Source organism: Chrysemys picta, chromosome 2 (assembly GCF_011386835.1).
Source record: "Chrysemys picta bellii isolate R12L10 chromosome 2, ASM1138683v2, whole genome shotgun sequence".
NCBI classification, from domain to species: domain Eukaryota; kingdom Metazoa; phylum Chordata; order Testudines; family Emydidae; genus Chrysemys; species Chrysemys picta.
In genome coordinates, this window is record NC_088792.1 from 116,245,060 (window position 1) to 116,268,870 (window position 23,811).

The 23,811-nt window shown below is 40.7% G+C and overlaps 1 protein-coding gene across 16 annotated transcripts in view; it reads right to left on the reverse strand.

Annotated features, from left to right (window-relative positions):
• Positions 1–23,811, reverse strand: part of PLEKHG4B (pleckstrin homology and RhoGEF domain containing G4B) — a 199,072-nt gene that overhangs the window by 63,002 nt on the left and 112,259 nt on the right. For all 16 annotated transcript variants that reach the window (XR_010598477.1, XR_010598476.1, XM_042842053.2 and 13 more), the window contains 3 exons: positions 12,876–14,238; positions 6,641–6,844; positions 6,077–6,200 (listed from right to left, as the gene is read on the reverse strand). Coding sequence is in view for 14 of the 16 variants with exons in the window: in XM_065584050.1 (XP_065440122.1) it covers positions 6,077–6,200; positions 6,641–6,844; positions 12,876–14,238 (1,691 nt within the window). In the remaining 2 variants the exon portion in view is untranslated. The remainder of the gene's footprint in view (positions 1–6,076; positions 6,201–6,640; positions 6,845–12,875; positions 14,239–23,811) is intronic.

Sequence of the window (23,811 nt, forward strand, 5' to 3'; positions counted from 1 at the left end):
TTTTCATTTTTCACAACATTCTTCATTACTTTTTGGTGAATTTTTTTTAAAATCAAAAAATCACATTTTTCATTCCACTGAAAACTAGGTTTGTGACACACAAATATTTTGATTACATTTTAATTTAATTAAACAATTTTAGAAAACAAATTGAAAAAATAATGAAAAAATTGATCCATTTGAACCTGTAAAACTCAAAAAAACCCTTCAAAATGTTGAATTTTAAGTGATTTTTGTTAAAACCAGTTACACTGGCGATGACAGAACTAAGGCTCCAATCCTGCGAATGCTTACACACCAGAAACTTCACACCTTCAAGTAGTTCCACTTGTGGTGTTATGTTAGTTAGGGTTACCATATCTCGTAAATAAAAAAAGAGGACCCTCCACGGGCCTTGGCCCCGCCCATTTCCCCACCCCTAGCTCCGCCCCAACTCCGCCCCTTCTCCACCCTAACTCCGCCCCCTTCTCCCTCCCACTCCCAGCCAGGGGGAAAAGGCTGCCCCAGTGCTACCGGCTTCAGGGTTTGCCGGGCAGCCCCCAGACCCTGCGCCCCCAGCCGGCGCTTCCCCAGCGCAGCTGGAGCCCGGGAGGGGAAGCGCCCAGCTGGGGGCGCAGGGTCTGGAGGCTGCCCGGCAAACCGTGAAGCCGGTAGCGCTCGGGCTTTGGGCAGCCCCCATGCCTTCGGACCCTGCGTCCCCAGCCAGGCACTTCCCCTCCCGGGCTCAGGCGGCGCAGGGTCCGGAGGCACGGGGGCTGCCCGAAGCTGGTAGCGCTCGGGCAGCCCGGCTCTTAAACAGAGCCGAAGAGAAGCAGAGCCTCCAGCCGCGGCGGCTCTGCGTAACTGACACTGTGTAAGTTACACAGAGCCGAAGAGGAGCAGAGCCGGGCTGCCCGAGCGCTACCGGCTTCGGGCAGCCCCCGTGCCTCCGGACCCTGCGCTGCCGGAGCCCGGGAGGGGAAGTGCCCGGCTGGGGGCGCAGGGTCTGGAGGCACGGGGGCTGCCCGAAGCCGGTAGCGCTCGGGCAGCCCGGCTCTTAAACAGAGCCGAAGAGTCGGGGAGGAGCAGAGCCGCCATTTTCCCGGACATGTTCGGCTTTTTGGCAATTCCCCCTGGATGGGGGTTTGACTGCCGAAAAGCCGGACATGTCCGGGAAAAAGAGGACGTATGGTAACCCTATGTTAGTGAGTTCAGCTGGGATCTGCCAGGCTTGGGGACCCTCCCCGCAGCAATCCCTCTTTTTATGGGTTTTTCCATGGGAGCAAATCATCTGAGCCAATATGATTTCTCAATTGATACAAATTTGAGGATATACTGCAAATGTGTTCCTCATGCACTGTACTGCTTTAACGTAATGAAAATACGTCTTACGTTTTGCAATTTTGCACAGTGGAAAGTGAAAGAGACAATTCAGTAAGTTCTGCTTGTCCATTCCAGAGGTTTCCCCATTGTGGAAAGCAGGAGCCTTATTTATTTAAGTTCTTTTTGTAAAATCCCCAAATGTCATGACAGTAATTTGTACCTAACTGCACCACATTTCCTACCCAATTTAAACCTTTATTCACTTGTCGATTTTTACTTGGATTCTACAGCTGCTATTGACTAAATTATGCTTCTTGATGAAAATGGAATAGAAAAAAACCTACATTATGAGGTTTTCATTTATGAAACTCACTATCTGTAGGCTCACAACCCTTTAAATAATATATGAGCTCTCTAGCGTATGTCTACACTACATCTGGGACTGAACCTCCCAGCCTGAGTAACAAACTTATGCTGGTGCTCTAAAAATAGTGGTGTAGACAGAGCTTTGACACTGGGGCTCAGGCTCTCAAGGCCCCACCTCCTGCCCCCCAGGCTTGAGAGCCCAAGCTCCAGCCCGAGTTGCAATGTCAAAGCACCATCTACACAGTTGTTTTTAGCACGCTAGCATGAGCACCACCACCACAAATCTATGGCACCAGGCTGGGAGGCTTGCTCCCAGGTGCAGTGTAGGCATACCCCTAAGGGCCCTCACGGTCTTCTATTTTTGACTATGGATAATGAAGTCTGTGCAGTTCTCCTCATGTTTTGATATCCCATGTTTCCCCATAATTTGTGAACTCATTCATATTCAGAGATATAAAGATGACTGAATTTACATTAAAACTCTGGCTTCACAGTACTAGGAACACCATTCATATTTTACAATATATAACAGGACAGAGTCTGAGGGCACCGTGCAAAGAACTTAATTCTCAAATTTGTGATGAAAGTAGGTAATATAGTGAAGAATGCCAAGTACCTCATTTTCCCCTTCTGCTTTGGAACTCTGCTGAAATCAGTGCACATCCTTTCATTGGGACTTTGGGGTGATTTTCAATATTTTACAGTTTGGAGATATCGGAGTTTAGAGGTGACAGATGAACTCCTGATCCTTTTCCATTTAGACCACTGCTCAGGTGACACAGTCTTCAAAAGGAGTCTGTTGCATCACTGAACATCCCTGTTATCTGACCATTGGAGTGGGACTGACACTAGCCTCACAGGAGACCTACCTGGTTCCCACTAGCAGAGGAGAGCAAGAAATTAAAAAGGGGGAAATATGTAGCCTGAGCAGCAAGAGTAGCCTAATGGGCTATTATCGACACTAAAGTATACATTCTATATCCAGTGCACATACACTGAGTAGACCACAATACCTGAAGATACCAAACAAAGACAACCCCCCCCCCCATAACTATTCTTATTAAAACCAACGAAAATATCCCTAGGTCAAACTGTAGATCTGTGATATCAAAGATTAAAGTAGTCAAATTATAGAAACACTGAAAGCAGCTGCAGGAAACACACTCCACAAATAGCTACAGAAGTCACTGAAATGTTTCCTGGTACAGGATTGCACCCTGCATTCTTTTCACAAAATAAATGTAATCAGTGTTACACATGAAGGGTCAGATTTGCAAAGCAGTCTCACCCTGATCTCTGTAAATTGTATGCACAGTTTTATAAACACAAATCAAATCACTCTATCTACATGATTTGTGCACACAAAATTGAGGACAGAAATTTAGAGACCTTTTCCTATTTATAGAAAACAACAGGGAAGACCAAAAAGAAATTGAATGAGTAATGAAGAAAGGTAAATGCAAAGAATAAGTCCAACAGGATTCCCAAATTGTAACTCCTCATTTCCAGGAATGGGGATATCATCTATAAATTTACTCCAAGCAGGGAATCAACCTATAAATTCCAGTTCTAATACATTTTTCACCGCCATGAGCTATACACATTCTAATACATATAGATACAATTTCTAAGGCCTAGATTCAGGAAAGCATCCCTGTTCTGGACAGCACTTAAGCACATTTGTAACTTGAAGTCAATGAGACTTAGCAACATGCTTAAAGTTATGCATGCACTTATGTGCTTTACTGAAGCAGGGCCTAATTGCATACAAGGGAACTTTTCATTAATAAAAACAAAAAACTGTTTAGCACCATCCTTTTGAATGTCTATCCAAACTGGGCTGATCATCCAAGCATTTTGATGCTCTGCCATTCCCAACAGTGAGAATGGCATTGTTAAATTTATGTGACACAGAAGAAATCAACTAATTTCAACAAGAGACATGTTTTCCAGTTTATTCTAACAAAATGTATTTGTTTCACTGACAAGTTGTGTTATACTTGAAACTTATCAAAACGTCCAAAGTTAACAAGTATTAACGGAACAAAAAATCTTGTTAACTTTAACTTAAGGGAACGTTGAAAAGAAGTAACATAGATATTCAAATACACTTATTTTTAAGAGATTTTATGCACTGAGAGTGTAAACATAAAATATCACAGTGCATATTCGACAAACAAATTTAACACTGCTACATAATCAGCACCCAGCCTCAACCTATTCACCAGAAACCTTTCTAAACTCATATCCCCTTACACTGTATGCATTTCACATGTAAACTGTGAAATCTCACAAAATGCTAACTTCCCACACACACATATAACAGAACCAATCACATACCATCCCCAGTTCAGTTGCCTGTTATTACCTAGAGACCCCTATATTTTGCCTTTTCCCCTAGCTATACAGAGCAGAGACTTGATCCTTCCACATCCTACCTACCCACAATGATCAAAGGATGACAACCCATCACATATTAATCTCCATATACAGTTCAGAAATAACCCCCTTTCCAATGGCACAAAAGACCAATGTACTCCACCCACCCTTTCTTTACAGAATGAAAAATCTCATTATACCTTCCCTATTCACCCTCCCATTATTGAGTCAGATACCGATACTTTCCAGATACAGACCATATGTCCATCTTCATCTACATCATTCAACACACAGGCCACAGATCTCAAGAGCTCTTCAGTCTCTGGCTCCCCTCACCACCCCACTGCCTTTACCTAACCTTCAAGATTGAAGAGTTGCACAATATTCCTGGCCCTTGCTCCTCTCCTTCTAACTGGCGGCTTAGGAGATTTCAGGATCAGGATCACTAGGTGCCCTGACCTCATACTGCCTTGCACAACTTATGGGATATTTCTTCCTAATGGGAAAGCTTTGAAATGCCATCCGTTCCTCAGATTCCCCATCCTGTGAAGTGGAGGGGTGATACACAGAGGTCCCTTTCCTTTATTCAATGTCTCATAGGCCACATGGACTTTATAAAGTGTGCATCAATATACGAAACATGACCAATTTTTGTAAATAAGTCTTTTAAAAAGTTATTTTAAATAGTGTTAAGTCCTAGATGTTAATGGTATCTTACTATATGTAAAGACTGAAGTTTTACAGTTAAGCTGTTTTAACCTAGAGGGACTTCAAAAAGCAGGTATTTTGTGTAAAAAATTTAAAAGTGAACCTTTAAGCCTTTGTCATCTATTAATGGCTTGACAAATCCTCTTCAAACTTAAATAATTTCTTCGTACCCTGAAATTAAATCCCAAAACCACTTCTTGTGTGAAAAGCTATAAAGGGAGTGAATATAGGGACTAGAACTGAAACCTGGCTACAATCTTAACTAGCGAGCTGCTACTGGAGTAGGTCCATAGTAGGGTAATTTTTAAGGACCCTCAACTCAAAAACATTGTTGCACTTTGGTGAATAAAACAACTGTGTACTTTGGAGCAACAAAAACCATTGCTGCAAACAGAAACAACATCATTACTAGATTAACCACACAAGCCTGGACTAGATCTCTAATCCTTTAGGTCCAAATACACCTCTATCCCGATATAACGCGACCCGATCTAACACGAATTCGGATATAACGCGGTAAAGCAGTGCTCCGGGGGGGGGGGGGGGGGGGCAGGGCTGCGTTCTCCGGTGGATCAAAGAAAGTTCGATATAAAGCAGTTTCACCTAGAACGCAGTAAGATTTTTTGGCTCCCAAGGACAGCGTTATATCGAGGTAGAGGTGTACAGAAGTCTCTAGTATGTGAGCTGAAATAAAACCAATGTCAAATATCACAGTGCACTATGAAAGCACCAGTCTGATGTGCCTAATTTGCAACCAGCCACTAGAGGGCAAACTGTTCAAACACACTAGTCATCACAATTAGACACCTAAGTAGTTAATTTTGTTCCAATTCAGCTTTTTTGCAAGGATTTTTAAGGATATTTAAATATGCAGATATTTGATAGGATAGTAAGAAGCTATTTTTGAGCCAGAAGGACACAACGGTATGTTAGACAAGCCACATGTCAAATAGCGACAGTTATTTAATGGCAATAAAACAACAAGCAGCAGCAACAGCACAGCCAAGTAAAGCTGGCAATTCATCCAAACCAACTTTCCTAGCCAAAAATCTTTGAATAGCTAAAAACGACAGTTTATAATGGAACCTGGTTGCAAACTTAAGCCCTGATTCTGCTATTTACAATGCACAGGTCTGTGATGCTTGCAGAGACCCACATAACTTCAATGGGGCTCTGTGTGAGTACAGCACCCCACCAGGGCATTGTAAATTGCAGGACTGGGGTCTTAACTAAGAACCGGCTATTACTGCTCTATAATAAGCCCTCTGTGATCGCAACATCGGTGTCACCTGAAAAATGACCAGCCCAGCTCTCTTCATACCTGGGAATGCTATAGAAATACATCAGAAGACGAGCAAGCTCTGTACTTGTGGAATGTTCACTTGACCAGATGGTATTTCTTGTGCAGACTTGCACCACTGCTCTGCCACCCCGGTCTCGGCTTCCTAACCAAATAAAACACACAAAGAAAAGCCGTTGAGAAAGCATGACTGAGAACGCGCGATTTAGAAGTGTGTGTGTCTGGAAAACGACAATGCAGAAACTCTTAAAAGTGAAAATCAGTGATTTTCCATCCCCTGCATTTACCTTATTATATAGATTGTGATCACAAAATTTCTTAATCAGTGTGAAGATCATTCCTACGTATTTAGGTTTCTACTTGTGATTTTGATGGGCAAGATATCTAGCTGGTGTAAATTGGCTTGGCTCCATTGAATGGAGTTGTCAATTTATACCAGCTGACCCTAATATCTTCTAAAAATAACTTTTTCTATTGCAATAAATTTATCTTGGCTATCTTTAAGAGATCTGTGTATATACACTATGCATGTGTGTGTTTATGTTTCATTTATCATCAGGCACATTGTTATCTGTAATTACATACCACATAGAGAAATGACTCCAGACTGCAGTAATTCCTGGTTGATTTCAAGTAATTGGTTTGGTAATCTGTGGCAAAGGTCTCCAGCATTTGTAGGCAGCAGCTCACTCTCACAATGGAATAGCTCAGGAGATGCATTTGTAATTGTGTTACACTCACCCTGGAAACTGTTTCTTGAGTCTATTACTGTTGAGTGCTGAGGAAAATCTGGCCAAATGAAAGACAACTGGTTAAAATTTTTGCTTTTCTGTGTATCTGAAAATTGCTCTTTAGGTAGCTTCCTATCAACATGTAAAAATTAATTAGCATATATAAACAGAACAGAAACCATACATAGATTATATTAAAAATAAATTAAAAGAACATTACAGTTATAAAGTTAAGCTCTCAGAAGTTAGGAAATTCCAGAATGAAGGTTGCCCTTTTGACCTGTGCGTATGCATGATTCAGTCTAATTATATGATCACAGAGTATTTTCTCCACCGGACCCCTGCTACTCTCAGTGCACAAGAATCCTTCTGCCCCTGCCCTGGCTTGTTCCTGGCTCCAGTCTGTTCCTATCCTCCCCAGGTTCCTATGTCCGTTCCCCTTCTGCTCTTATTCCCCACGCCCAATTCAAGTCCGTGTTTCTGTCCCCACACCCACCACAGCTCCAGCCTCCCTATTATACTCTTCACTCCTAGACATTCAAGTCAGGCTGTTCCTCCTTCTCATTGGAGAGCCAACAGGAGGCAATCTCCCTGCTCTCAGCTCTTGTGCCCAGCACTAGTGGCCCCTAGCAGTCATGAGAAGCAATTGCAGGGAAAATCCCTTGGCTGGAGCATACAGGCTCTGTGGGATGGTGCACGAGCACTCAAATTGAGTAGGAGATGTATTGGGACTGAGCATGCTCAGTAAGGATGGACTAATCCAAGAATAATGCTGCTAGCATCTAATAAACTTGCACTGAGCATGTGGGAACTGAGATTTCCAAAGGTTTATAGTTTGGCTAATTTGGCACAAAATTTCACAGGGATGGCAAAAGGCATATCACTGACATGATAGTGACGACCTCTACCAAATTTCAAGTCACTGCTTCGATGCATGGAGGTGCTGCAGCTTGTCAATCAATATGTTATAATAATTCTGTTAATGAATATGGACAAAACAATGTATTTTCCCTAACTTTGTTCTTGGAAATAGCTAAACTGCTTTAGCTGAAAATCTGGAAAAAATTCAGCCTGAGGCAGAAACCCAGCATGGAAAATTTCAACCAAAACAGTTACAATTTGGTAATGTTATAAGCAACAACAAACAGGGTTTTAAATTGGTGACCCTTAACTATAGGTGTAGCTATCAAGTCTGCCTATGCTAAAGTTTGCATATTAAATTGAATGAAAAACACTGGGATTAATGTCATATTAAGTTTGAGAAACAAAGCACCCAGAAGTCTGGAAATTTAAATTTCAACTCTGCTATGTTGTGCTTATGCCTTCAAATATGGTCAGGGCTTAATTTGTGCCAAGGTTTGCCAGGGCTGAGCCCCGACACCTCTAGGCTTGGCAGTTCATAGCCCCGGCACCTCTGGGCTTGGCAGTTCATAGCCCCGGCACCCCTGGGCTTGCTGTATCAGTTATGAAAGTAAAAAAAAATTGCTTGAGCCAGGCAAATAATTGCTTGAGCCCAGGCACCTCTTTCATTACAAATTAAGCACTGAATATGGTCTTTCTTTAAACAATTATAAATTATTGTTAATATTATAGAAGCGGTGATAGCAAGTCCATAGCCAAGACTGCATTCAGATTTTTTTTTTTTAAACATAAAGCAGGACCAAAGCCCCTGCAATATTAATCGTTCAGGGAACAATTAACTGCATTATCCATTCCATTTTTAAAGAAAATATTTACAGACTTATGCAGAGTAAATATTTTTAAATGAACCCTAACTGAAATGGTCCTGAGCATCTTGCTTTTTTTGGCTCTCTGTGGCTAAAGAACCTCAATCATCACAAACACCAAGCTTCTCGCACACACATAAATGTAGTTCCGTTAACCTCTCACAGATAGACCACTTTTCAAATGTTTAATGTTAACACAAAGTAAGTTATTCCCTTACTTAATTTATCATTCCTTTCTGTGGCTCCATAAAGAAAAGCCAATGGAAATGGCCAGGATCAAGCAATTACTTCTTTCCTGTGAGGTTGCCCAGCCTGCACTGAGGCTGGGATTGCTTGCAGGCAAGCTGGGGTTTGTCTTGTCAGCCCAGTTTGGCTGCCATTTTCCACCTAAACATGCCCCTTTCCATTTTACAGTCTTTAATAGCAACAGGGAGCAAGCAGAAGGAGGGAGATTTACAGCCACATTGGGTTGACACAGCCCACTTGCATTGCACCTCAGCAGCAGTAGTAATATACTACAGTGATGGGGGCAGGCATATAAATAGATTACATTAGATAGTAAGGAGACACTGGATCTGATTAACTTCTTCCAGTTTCCTAGGCAGGAGAACCACTCTGATGATCCATATTTTTACATGTAAATAAATATACACAAAAACACAGACAGAAGGGAAAGCAGAGGAAAGAAACATGGAAGAAAAGTTCCTTGGCTGACATCCCACATTTTGGAGATGTCTACGTCCCACAGTGCAGCACTCAAAGGTACATCGACAAGAAACAGGGAGAGATCAGAATTTGCTAACTTGGAAAGGAAAATTCAGGTGGAAAATGGCTATTTTCAAACATCGGAAAGACTATTACCAGCAACAGAGAGAAAAAACAGGAGTTAAAAGCTATAAAAATACACAGTACTTGACATCCTCCCATGGTACTTTATATTACTAAAGGATTATAGATAAAAATCAGTATTTATGCTGGTGTTGCTAAATGAGCAAAACTGAGTTAATTATGGAACAACATTCTTGGCATAATGAAGCAACAAATGGCAGTGTAGTTGACTCAATGCCAAACTGAAGCTGTGGCAAGGCATCCAATCAACTGCAAAGAAGAGGAAGAACTGTATGGTGGCCAGGGCATGGGACTGGGAATTTGGAAACTTGGGTTTTGCCCCTTGACTTTGCCAATGTACTTCCCATAGCCTTGACAATTATCACTGTAATACATCATTTTATTGTTACTAAAAAAAATAAAAATAAAAAAAATATCTGAAAATGGCTTTAGCCAAATCAATACAACTATACACGTGGGACAGTTGCTCAGCTGGTATAAATCATCATAGCCCCCTATTAACATCAACGAAGCCCCACGGATTTACAACAGCTGAAGAACTGGCTTGAGTTATTTATTTATTTGGAAATGTTCTGAGACATTGGGACTGGCAGATGGCTGCAACTGTCCTTGCAGGTCTTGGCAGGGATTAATGCCAAGGGTGCGTCGTAGCTGAAAAATATGTGAAGTGCTTGAACCCTCTAAACTCTCACTAGGTGCAATGTCAGCTGAGGATGCACAGCACCTTGCAGGATTGGGCTCTGCGTTTTCAGAGGAACCACTAATCTGAAAGCAAGGCACGGAACATAGGTTTATATTTTAGAATAGTTTATAATGGCATCATTTCAATGCTTTCTGGGATGTAACTGGTTGAAAGTACTTTATCTGCGGTTGCTGGTCTATTCCTTCTTCCAACTGATGGAGAGGAGGTAGAAATCTTCTCTTCCCATAAAACATATTAAAAATCACTTTGCTGAGAAAGTTTTAAATTTCTCTCTATCTTTGCATCTGTGCTAAGAAGTCTTCAGGATCTCTGCTGCCCCACCTAGGCACCACAGCCATGGGGACAAACACAAACCCTGAGGGAGCCAGACTTAAGAGTCTGTCCTTCCCAAGGCAGAAAGCGTGATTCCACTTCGCCAGCTGCTATGTATAGCAATTGGAACAGTAGGCCAGGGAAAAATGCAAGGGGAGGCAGTCCTGCCCTATTATCCTGGGGGAACAGAGACTATTCCACCTAATAGACAGACAGACAGAGAGAGTGGATGAGCCATGCTTCATGAGGACAGCTCTGTTCAGCCAGAGAATGAAGACAAGGCCACCAGGTCAAAGATAAACTCTCCTGCCCCACTAGCAACTAAGATAGAAAGTAGCAAAAAATCTCCCATGGAACTTCCCAAACTAACTGGAAGATGAGCTGGAAGAGACCCCATCCTAAACCTGCTCCCTATGCTGCTGGAGCTACACAAGTTTTCTACCGCCCTGAAGCATGAGCTGTCCATCTCTACCTGTCATGCAGCTCTGTGGTCTCCAATCTAAACTAGGCTCTAGCACTCAGAGGATAAAGTGACATGATGTAGAGCCAGTTTATGATGTCATCAGAGGCTTGCAAGCCCCTTGCAGCAATGTAAAGTTAGGTCAAGATTTGGCTTTTTGATACCATTGTCAGTTTTTACAGAACATGGCTCTATATCCTAGCGTAAACCATTAATCCAAGCTATGATACCATTGATATATGTCACCATGAATACAGATTCGGTCAGAAACAACGAGGAGTCCGGTGGCACTTTAAAGACTAACAGATTAGTCTGTTAGTCTTTAAGGTGCCACCAGACTCCTCATTGTTTTTATGGATACAGACTAACACAACTACCCCTCTGTGATTTGGATATTAATTACATCAAACTGTTCACTGAAAGAACGACTGGTGAAACCCAGCCGCCTTATCACTCAAAGACTATAAAAACACTATAGAAGGGTGTTCCCAGTTTCAGTACTTGTGCGCCAAATTTTCAAGACATTATTTTAGGTGTTAATCCATGGCATTACAGAATAAAACAACATCAGTAGATTAACATAATCTAGCAATCACCAGTGGCAAATGCCCTGTTTGGAAGCTGTGAAATCACCTGAGATTTCTCACCACACAAACTGGAACTGGGGGGGATGAGGGGGAAAGAGGAAATCTCTGTCCAGAAACACCTCTCCAGAAACACCCCAGTGCATAGCTCAAGATGCTAATAAAAATTATATACTACAAAACCCCATTGTCTTGCTATGATACTAAGCAAAAAAAAATTTAAAGAGGATTCTTATCTTAGAAATGACCCATCAATTTCTAAATAAATAAATAATGACAACTTCTGCATTTCCCTTAGACTTGCAAGCATAACCTCTGAACTCTAAATGAGGAAAAAAGAAAACTCTAACTCCCAGAAGCTGAATCTGTGACCCCCGTCACCTCTGCTGCCAATCTTAAAATCAGTTGACCATAACATGACAATTTTTTAAGCAGAATTCCACACTGAAGTCAATAGAAAATTTTACTTAAAAACTTATGGCATGTTCTGGCCCACTGACTGACATTTTTATATTTTTATTGTGGCTTGATTCATGTTTGAAGATACAGTTGATACTGTGATAAATACATTACCTGAAATATAAGAACAAAGAAATGCTGCAGATGAGAAAAGACCACACATTTATGAAGTTTCTCTGTTGTTTAAATGCCATTAAATTACATAGAAGCAGTCTTGTAAAAGTCTATCAACAACCATTAAAAATATGTTGCACATTATTTGTAATTCAATACCATGTTTGTTATAACTAACCACACGCTTTCCCTTATTTGAAAAACAGGCTCAGATAACTTAGATTGGGAGGGCAAAGGTTACACTGGGATAATGACTGTTTCATTAGAAAGGTGGTATTCATGATGTTCTCAGGACTGCATTTCACAGCTATTTAACACTTACGTCTCCATTGACAATTTGCATTTAAAGGTAGTTGATTTTTTTTGTACTGATCCAAACCACATGAAAAGTAACTTGAGTTCTTTTTAATGCTATAAATACAAAGTATAGAGGATAAATTCCAGACTTTCACTACATGCCCAGCATCTATGCTTTTGGTAACATCTGTAAAACGCCAACTGACTCCAAAGACATTACATGGGATTAACTGAGAGCAGAATTTCATAGGTGTTTCAAGAAGGTTTTTTGTTGATCTCTGATCAATTTTTTTAAAAGCAGAATATACGAAGCATTCTGAAAAGCATATCTTAAAGCAATGGAAATAAAATAAATTTACTTAAAGTATTAAAACAGTAGTAAAATAGATGTAATAATAAATAAAATAATAAATAAATAAATAAATAAATAATAAAACTGATGATGTCACTGTTATTTGTGCTTTAAATCTGAGCTCAGAAAGCAGGAAAAAAAAGTAATTTTATGTACAAAGTTGATATATGTTGACACAGGCAAGCTAAAGATTTTATAAAAAATAAAATCCATGTTGTAGTTTGGTTTTTACCTTCATCCTCTTTGTTGCATTTGTTGCTTTTCACAGTAATGAATAAATGACCACTGGAGTCCAACTTCCCCAGTCTTAAAGCATGTCCATTTAAGAGCTTTTTAGGGTTTGCACTTGCTGAACTATCTGAGAACAACCTTGGACTATGATCCTTACCATGTGAACTCTTACGTGACCTATCTAAAGACCGAGACCTTCTCGGTCCAGCCCTGCAATCTGCTACTGAGAAAGTTTCATGAGGTATAAGCAGTTTTTCTGAGGCCTGTGAACAATCTTCAGGCCTTATGACCTCTATTGTTTCCTCCTTTGGTGCAAGTCTATCAGCAAGAGAATCTTCCTTCTCAATTTGTTTCTCACGAGATTTGCTCTCAGAGATTCTCAAGTCATCATTCACTTCACATGAATCCACTGTCTGGTCTGAAGTCTCCTCGTCTACAATTGACTCCTCTGAGCTGGAACCAAGATTCATTGGGTTTTGCAAAGCTTCCATGTATGACTTTCTAAACAAGCGTCTTGTCTCAAAATATGAAGAATCCCTGAGTTGTCGTCTTCTTGGACAAGGGCTGCTCAAATCCGTGCTGAAAGTTATGCTTTTGATGCTGTTCTTTCTCTCCATTATGGGAGATAACACTCCACCTTTTAATACTTCAGATGTCATTTCAGGCTCAGTGGCCTGCGGTATTATGCTGGGGCAGTCCTTAGTCAACATGCTGAGATTTACATACTCTCCTTTGCTCTCCTCAGCTGGGATCCCAGGGAATTCTAATTCAGCCCTACTTTCTGCAGTATGAACTGGACTATACACTTCACTCCCTTGGTTTCCATGATTATCGGTAAGTGTTGCTTCTATGACAGTAGAGCCAGTATCATTGGAAGTGGAACTGTCATGTGAACTATTGCTCTCCATGGTCTGTGTCATTGTTTTCACATCAGTATTATTGCTGATTAACCGATTGAGGAGAGGGTTACTGGAATAATTATGCAGGATTGTTTCAGTTGTAGGGACAAAAATAGGATTCACTATATTCTTCCAAGGTGTTCTATATACAGCTGGGCCAGTGGTAAGTAAGCAGCTTTGCAAGGGAACACTCTCCCTTTCACAATTTACATTTTCCAAAAATTCTGCGGTGAAAACACATCCATACATGGTTTCAGGTACAATAACTTCTTCCATTCCTTGTCCATGTTGGGAGAGGCATTTTAAAACTAGTTTTGCTGACTGCTTCCCAGCCGGAAGAATTTGTAAGTAGAAATCCCCTGGTTTCAGACGGACTCTGTGAAGAGATGCTAACTGTACTACCACTTTTTCATGGATGCACAGTGGCCAGCCTTCATGGTAGAAAATAAGACCAGCGTATTTAGCCTGTAAGGAAAAGAGAAAGCAAAATGTCTGAGGAAAAAATCTTTATCTTGGACGACAGCATTTTATTACAAATATAAAACAGTGGGGTCAAATTCTGCACTGACTACTCCATCATTGAGTTCCATGAAATTAAGACAGGGCTATAAAAGGTTTATGTAATATAAACATAACACAATTTAAATAGTGTGTCTTAAGATAAGGTGATATGAATATTATGCCTCTTCCAATTAGAATAAGCTATTAGTTTACTGTTACATCATATCTTGCAGCCTAATTACATTAATAGAACTGATAATAGTTCCAGGAGAAGGTAGATCTCTGGGGTATAGAAAAAAGGGTAGCAATAGGCCACACACAGACATGCAGATAGGAGCCATTAGGAGAAAGCTTAAGATAAGCCAGAAGGATAAAAATGGCAGCAAAAATAAAGGAATGGTAAACTCTTCCCTTCTAATCTAACATTCAGAGTCACCATTGCTCTGGGCATTCTCACAGTCAATGAGAAGCAAAATGTGGACAATACTGCCTATGATGTGTAATAAAACATTTTTTAACGCACACAAACTACAAATTTCCCACACTGGTATTTAAAATAGTACCAGATACATACTACCTGGTGGGTGACAGGAAAATGAGGCAGGGACATCAGTGAGATCCAGGGTAACATTCTGGTAAGAAGTCCAGGTCCCACTCTGTCTATAGCTGCAGGGAAGGGGGAGGGTGCTGACCCTGGACTCTGCTTCGGGAATTTATTTTTCATATTAAGCCCTGGTTTGCAGGTGTCTGATAAATCTGAAGCCCCTCGTTCTGCCAGCTTAAAGGGAGCTATTTCTCTTCCCCCATTTCCCCACTCCAGAGTCTTCAGGCTGTTGGGGCAAAAGTATATCCATTTCTTCCTCTAACCAGTGACCTAGATGTTGCTGGGTGTGAGGGGGATGTCTCTGCTACTGTACCCACTTCCCATCCTCCTGGCTGCTGTGAGGGGAATGGAGAGAGGTCTTTACTATTAAACCCTTCCTCCAGTTTCCTGACTGTTGCAATGGGGAAGGTTTTTCACTACTGAGATTTTCCTCCCCTATAAAGAACTTCAGTACCTGCCTCTGATGCTACTAGAAGTTTTCCCAAAAAGCAGCAGAGTGAAAATGCAGTATTGCCAACCCCAGGCATTCAGAATCATAACACAGGCCTACAAAAATCACAAGATTTTAAATATATTTGGGGGGTTTATTTTTGAGCACTTAGGGGTAATATTTTCTACTTTTTGTCTGAAACCATGAGAGCTAGAAATTTACCTTAAAAAAGAAAACCAAGATATTCTCATATTCAGATGACTGTAGGAATTGGGGCTTTAAGTAAAATATCAAATATCACAAGACTCATGATAAAACTGTGGAAGTTGGTAACACTAAAACTGATGTGATTCTTTTCAGCGTCACTGCTGCCCAAAAGACTGTCACCTAGGCAAAGCTATGAGTAGCAGTAGAGGTACTGGAGTTGTCCGGCAGACTCAAAGACAGCACAGCACTGGGTCACTTTTGGAAGGTTTTGTTTTACAGCCATAAGAGCTCAAGAATTATTTTTTTTTAAATATAACAATGAAAGCTTAAGTTTTGCAGAAATTGATAGTGTCTTAAGACCTATAGGGAAAATTTTCTACTCTTTGCTAGGGAAAGGCTTTGGATTTTTCAAGCTTTGTACTAACATCAACTATAATTTTTGCACTTGAAATCAAACTAGTTCTGGTTCTGAGCAACTTGCAGGAAGTTTTAGAATAATCTAATCAGGCATTGGGGAAAAAAAAACAGTAAGAAGGAAAACCATAGAGTTAGGAAGCAGGAAGGACTTGAGGCTTTGGGATTGAAAGGGGGAGCACACCCTCTCTTTCCCACCCCTTGGGGAATATGGTCTTATCTCCTTCTTCTTTGAACTTGTATGTGTAGGTCCCACCCAATGAGTCTCTACCATGTCCCATGGAATGCTGAGCATCCCACATGGCTGGCGCTCTTTCCTACCTGGCTGGGTACACTCCCCAGTTTCCCTATGCCTGCATCCCTTTCTCAAGAGATTCTTCCTACTGAGCCTCATAGAGCAAGATGTTTTCTTGGAACTAAACACTGAGTTTGCCTGGGCAAAGGGAGTAAAGCACTGATCAGTTCATTCCATTGGCTATGCAGAACACTGCACAATGTCTGCATGCTATTAGGCTGAGCAGAGAAATGCATGAAAAAGTGGCCTTTCCTTTCTGGGGATGTGTGAGGAGCATAAAAAGAATAAACCTGTGATTTCACAGATAACTGGTAAAGATGGAGAGGTATCAGAGTAACCAAAACAAGGAGGGTCTCCAGCAAATATGTCCATGACACCTTTATCTTGAGGAAAGGGTGAGGTGGGGGCAGAGATGGGAGAGGAACCTGAAGTTCACTTTACACAAAGATTCATTGTTTGTAGTTAAGTTCCAAATATTGGGAGAGCAAAGTACTTGCTTGAAACACCCTGTTTGCTTGCCAGGAATGGAATATTTTGGTCTCCAATTTCCATTCACTCTGCACAGTCTCTCTTTTTGCCTATATATCTCTAATGACAAATGACTCTTGCCATTTGGAATCACCATTTATTTTCATATATGCCCGACTGCCTCAAACATTCTTTTGGATTTAAGATTCAACTAATGCCACAGTAATAGCAAATGCATTAAAAAAAAACAGCAATAAGGTTACAAGAGTGAAGGAGATGCGCATTCCCTTCCCCTTACTAAAAAAAGCCAGTAGTACAGAACAAAAAATCAAGACTGAATGTTAGCTCAGCCAAAAATGCACCTGCTGCAAAATCCTCCTGCATCTGGGACTAACTAATACAACATACAACTGACAGGGTCATAACATGCAGGCAAAAAGATTTAAGGACTGTAGCAGCTGTAAATAAAGTAATTTATACAAACTGTACTATCTGACAGATAAGGAAAGCTCTGCATGTTTCAAGAAAAGTTATTTTAAAATAAAATAAAATAATCCCACCATACACAATCTTGCTTCTTTCTATTCAGTTTCTGTTAAACTCTTTATTAGTGGTCACTAATGCTAACATATATAGGACACTGTTTAGCTCATAAGAGAAATATTTTAGTGACATGATGGGGAGGGTGAATTCTTCTGAGAGGATCTATACACGGAGGGGAGCTCCCCATTCTCACTAGCAGGGTAGTGACAGCTGATTCCTTGGTACCATCACCCCATGCCACAGATCCTAGGCAGATTGCAGGTTAGGGGCACATAGCCCCACCATCCCACCTTAAATCTGCTAAGAAGTAAATGCAGTGTCTGGTTCTGCAGGGTGGGGGGTAACCCCTGCCCTCCTCAATGGTACCATGTAAGGAAAACTCCACAAAAGGAACCTCACAGCTTCCCTCCCTCCATGGCCGCCTCCTATTGTGCTTTCATGGTGTTGTGTGTTTTTGCCCCCCATTCCGCAAGTAAGGAACCATTTCTCCCTTCCCCTCACCAGTAGTTCTTTCACACAATTGTCAGAATATACATTCAGTCGGGGGGAGAGAGGGGGAGAAGATAATTCACCCAAATGAAAATAAGAAGCAGCCCTCACTATTTTTTTCTGCCTCTATTTATTTCCCAGCTTTTAGTCTAATCTAATTAGTCACTCTTCATGGCAAACACAATTACAGCTTATTTCTTTTAGTATTCTGTAATAGTAAACTCAGTGTTTAAAATTCACAGTAACAGATGAAAATTACAAACAGCTTTAACTGTTTGGAATGAAGGCTAATGATCAGTAATGTTACATAGCTTATGATAAAGAGATTTCATTTTAAAATAAAAAAAGTATACTTGTGTAACTAGAAAGATGAAAAGAAAAACAGTCACAGAGACTGGTGTTATTTACATGTCACTACAACAAAACAAAAGGTTTGTCAAGGCTTTACTGTAACATTCCTATTCTAGAAATCTACTCATTTTGACAATTTCTTCATTATTTTTGGAAAAAACAAAGAAGCTGAAATTTGCAGTTTTATCCCCAACACTATACGGTCTTTAACCAGGCAACAGTCACTTGCAGAAAAACCATCTTTTCCCAGCTCCTCAGCTAATGACACTTAACAAATTGTTGAATTCTTCAGAGACCATGAAAGGTGATGAGAAGTTCAGAAGGAAGCCAGCCATCCAGAACTGGATTTAAAAACTGTTAAGAAAAAGGATTTTCAACCACTTCCAGACTGACAATGAGATGTGCTGGTCCAGTGGGCATAAGAGGAAAGAAAAAGCGGAGGCTGGGAATGTTGGAAAGCAGCTTTCAATTGTTAGTGCAGTCAGCTTCACAAGCTCTCTAAAAATAATCTGTCTTGATACCAAAGAAACTCTATTCCCTAAAAATCAATCTAAAGAATGGCCTTGATAGATTACCTGCTACTAAACATGGTAATGGCTGTTTCTCTAGGCATAACTCATACTCAAACTCCCCCGAAAAGTTATTGTAGCGTTACTGAGGAAACGTAATACTACTTCATATGGAGAATTCACTTGTAGAAATAGAGTGTCAAGCAGCAGAGAAGGAATTACTATTTCTCCAAGAAACAAAGAACGACCCTCCCCCCAAAAAAATTATATTGCAGCCATAACAATCATCACAAAAATACATCTGGCACAAGAAGACCAACTGGAAAGAGACTGGGTGAAATCCTGGCCACTTGAAATCATTCAGGGTCATTTGTACAAGGTGTACCAGTCCACATTAAAGAGGTGCACATTCTAGTAAACACTAGCATGTTGGGCACTAACTGGCCTGTGTGGACCCTCCTGGTGTGCACTAAAAGTTCCCTAGTGAAAGTTAATATAGTCCCACCACAATGTGCACAAGGAAAACTTTTAGTGCACTCCAGCAGAGTCCTCATGGGCCAGTTAGTGCACAACACACAAGTGTGCACGAGAAGTTACACCCTTCTAAGGCAGACTAATAAACCATGCAGACAAGCCCTTACTTCAGGGAACCAGAATTTCACCCATTCATTCTAACAGCAAATCATTATGTAAAAAAACATTTTTAAATGATACATTACATGTAAGACAAATATTAAAATGATGCAAATCTTCCAAGTACAATGCAGACATCTCTTGGACTTCTTTGCTAATTTAATATGGTAGAAGAAACCACAGGACCTTCATACACAGAAAAGCATCAGATTACGTGTGGTCAATAGAAAACTAAATGAGGTCACTTTAAGAATTATTATCCATACCATGACCAGATGATATCTGGAATACTGTAGCAGGTTCAATCTGGTTTTCCCACATTGGATCTTAAAAATGGGTATTGGCAAGTGGAAGTGGATCCAAAGGACAGGGAAAAGACTGCTTTCATAGCAGGATAAGGTCCGGGGTAATTTAAAGTGATGGCTTTTGGCTTGTGCAATGCACCAGTCACATTGGAAAGTGTATTGCACAGCATGCCGCTCTTAGTCGGTTATATCTATATGATATCTGGGTGCATGCTAAAACTTTTGAACAAGAATTGATACATTTACAAATGGTCTGTGATAAGCTTAATGCTGCCAAACTGAAACTGAACCCAAGGAAACATGAATTGTTTCAAAAAAGAGGTAATTTATCTTAGGCACACAAACAGCAAAGGGGGAATTTCCGCTGACAAAGAAAACGGAGGCTACGCAGAACTGGCCAGCTCCCCAGACACTCACTCTTGGAGATGCCAGCAAAAAAAAGTTGTGAACCATTCCTATAATCTAAAGAATGTACAGCAGATTAAATCTGAGACCTAAATACTTTGGCACAGGTTGTTCCCATCTCCTATATCATATTTCCATCTTAAAACTACAAGCTGTCCCCCTATGGTATTCTGAGGCACCTTTCTAGGTGCCAAATGATTTTCCAGTCACACACTATTTTTATATCAGGATCCTCTCTGTGGGAAGCTTTAGTTGCTCTGAACTCTGCTTCTAAAACCCCTCACACATTGTTCCAGTGGATGAACCAGGAACATGTTGGCAAATTATGGGAAGAGAGGAGGCAGCCATCTCCTCCTCAGCACACATTCCCTTGAGCAAACAATTCCTTGCTATCTTGCTTCGGGCAGCATTTGCAATTAACTGCCCAACAAAGCCATCTGGACAAGGCATCAGCATTACCATGCTCATGTCCAGGCCTGTGTGAGACTGAAATCACAGCACTGCAGTTTTTCCAACCACCTGGCAAGTTGCCCTCAGGATTCCTGAATCTAAAGAATTATTGCAGGAAAACATGGTCTGTCCTGACCACAAACTTCCTCCCATACAAATATTGGTGAAAGTGTTCTATGGATGTAGCCATTGCCAGGAGTCCCTTTTGGGTGGTGCAATAACTTCTCTCCGGAAAATACTTTTGCTGTAATAAGCCACTACCTTAAGTTCTTTGGGTTCCTATGTCAGTACTGACCCCAAACCATAAGCGATAGCATCTGTGACCAATATGAAAAGGGGTTTTGAAACATAGATTAGGCCAAGACAGGCACAGTCACCAGAGCCTTTTTCAACTCTGAAAATGCTTCATCACACTCTGCTAACCACTGCAATGGTTTCCTTTTCTCACCCAACCTATGCAATGGTCTTGTCATATTGGCAAACCCACAAATAAGACTTCATCAACAGGAGCAGAGTCCTACAAAACTCTGCACATCTGTGAAGGATTGGACAAAGGAGACTCACCCCGACCGTTAGGCCATGTCCCAATACACTTCCCTCCACTCTCCACTTTTCTGTCCATTTCTCGCTCGCTCGCTGAGCTGTCCTTTCTTGTCTGTTTTTTCTTCTCTCATTTCCACCCCCATTTTATTTTTGCTTTTATTTGTTATTTTGATTTAGGTGGTGGTGTTTTTTGTCACCACAGAATTTGTCCCTAAAGCCTGAATTTGGTTGATAAATGAAGAATAGCTTGCTTTTCTGGTACATTAAAAATAATTAATTATAATAATAATAATAATCCTTATGATCACTTTAACTAGTTTTTAAATATTAAATTCAGATGCATCTAAAAACCTGTGCATAGTTATGAAGACCAGGCATGCTTCTGAGTAACAGGATGATTTAGTTGCTACATTAATAAGCACTCTATAAATCAATGAAGCAAATAATTAAATAAAATACAGGTGGTGGCATTTTTGTCAACAGAGTAATAAAATGTTTTGCTCAGAGAAAAAATAATGAATAGTTTCTGGATGCGAAGCACCTGTCCAGACCTGAAAGAGAGAAAGAACCCCTGGGCCTGCCTGCTATCTGCCTCAGTAACCACAAATCTAATGACATAATCAGTAAGCTCATCTACCTAGGTACTGGACGACCACAAAGGCAGTCTATTGCTCCAGGAAAGAGATTTCTATTATACAATGGAAGTGTTCATAGCTGAAGAGTCTTTGATAACATTAAATCAGACATAAAATACCTCAACCTACAATATAAGTAATGTCTGAAATCATACACACAAGGGCTACTTGTAGTGGCAGTACAGTTATATGGCAGTTCCTCAATGAGTGCACTGGTATCAATTAAAGTTTAGTACTATCTAGCTCTCACATTACGCTTTTAATCAGATGATCTCAAAATGCTTTACAAAAAGAGGTCAGTATCATTATCCCCATCTTACAGATGAGGAAACCGAGGCACAGGAAATTCATGTAATTTGAGCTAGGAATAGAACCCAGATCCCCTAAATTCCAGTCCAGTGCTCTACCCACTAGGCCACATAATTAGTGCAGTACAACTTTCATAAATGCAGCTTTTGTTACAAACTCAGAATTTGTGTTAGGCGTGCTGAAGGGGGTCACTAAGGCTAATGAACCTTATGACCAAACTTGGGCAGAGTTTGGAGTGAACCTCAGCAGATCTATGGTTTTGGGCGGAAGCCATTAGAAATCCAGTGTTTTTGCCTGGTTTCATCTGGACACCAGGAAAAACATCAGCTAGTTTTTTCTTTGGGTTTGAACCTAAAACTTAAAAGTGAAGCAGAACAGCCAAGGATCCACATGAAGCAAAACCAGAAACTAGGTTGGCACAAGTCTTGGGAGTTAAAAGTGCACAGTTCTAGTGGAAATGTCTTATTTCCCAGAGACCACAAGGAAAACGTAACTCTTATTTTGCTTGATCACTTGTTTTCCCATAAGCCATTTATAATTTGCTTTTGCAATGCACTGTTTAAGTGTTTGATCCTGTTTGGTGCCTTTCTGCATAGACTATACCTCCCTTTGACAGTTACCTGAGTGTTACACTTTGGAAATACTTGGATATATTTTTCTTGATGAGAAAAATGATTAAGTTTTAATTTATTTAGGTTTTGCAATTTTCAGCTACTAATAAGTAAGTTAAACTCTGATTACTACACAGCTGCATCTATTTAAATTTTAAACAAACAGTAAAACAAATGTCTCTGGACTAAAACATGTTACTTTTCACCCCAATTCCTTCATACTGTGTTCTGGTTAATTCAGCAACAATCTGACATCTCCTGCCTCACAGAGATCAGTTACTTGAGTTGCATGTATCGGCACATTTGTCTTATGTACGAAGAAATCAGTAGTGCTGTAAACCATCATTTGAAAAGTAATGTTTTTCTGTATTCTCTCTCCTCCCGCCCATATGCAACAACGTGCTTAAAAATTCCACAGAGGCACTGAATTGGAAAACCCATGATGATATAGAAGGGCTAATCGATAGGTTCATAGATCACTCTGTCCCACGGTGGCACAGGCAGAAGCAGGGCGGAGGAGACAGGCAACTCCACCAGATTGTCTTTGTGGAATTTCCTAGTGATTAATGCCTCAGGTAAGAGTGTTCTGTGGAGTGCAGAGCAGATAGGGAGCACAGCCTAGTATTTATGGAAAGAGATGCTCTAGCCCTAGAGGCCCAGGCCTATGCACAAAAGGCACTCTTCCCAGCCCTCCTGTTTCTCCACGGTTATGCCACAGCAGCTGCAGAGAGGATCCTTATGGCACCAGAGGAAAAGCTCTAGACTACCAAACTTTGAGATGGAAAACACCTATTGGGTTATTTAACTCACTGTCCAGGGAGGGGCTAATCCAGGTCTGTTATCTACAGTATCTTCTCCAATGTTTTGTCCAGACTAGTTTTAAATGACTCTAGAGTCTCCTGTCTCTAATTTGTTTTCTGAATATCATGAAATCAACAAAAGTTCATTTTTCTAGCATCTATTTAGGCTATGGAGATTATGTTGTTTTTAAACGCCAGTGGAAGCAATGGTAGGTTCAGCTTCCCAGCCAGGTATTTGGAAGTTATCAGCAAAAAAGGGAGACAAGGGTGAGAAGAAAGGCATTTTGTGGGTTGAAACCTCTGTCATTGAGGCAATGAATAACTGCATGCAGTACATAGCAATTCTATGGCAAGAGAACTGTCCATTATGTAACTACAACTAAATAGTCATTAAATCCCTTATTCTGACTGCTGCTGAGCTTCTATATTTTGGACAAATGTTGGATTATAAATCCTTCAGTGTCTTGTAAGTTACAGCCTGAGGACTGTAAATCTTCAAGTCATTTCCTGAATAGTTGCATTCCTGAGAAACTTCC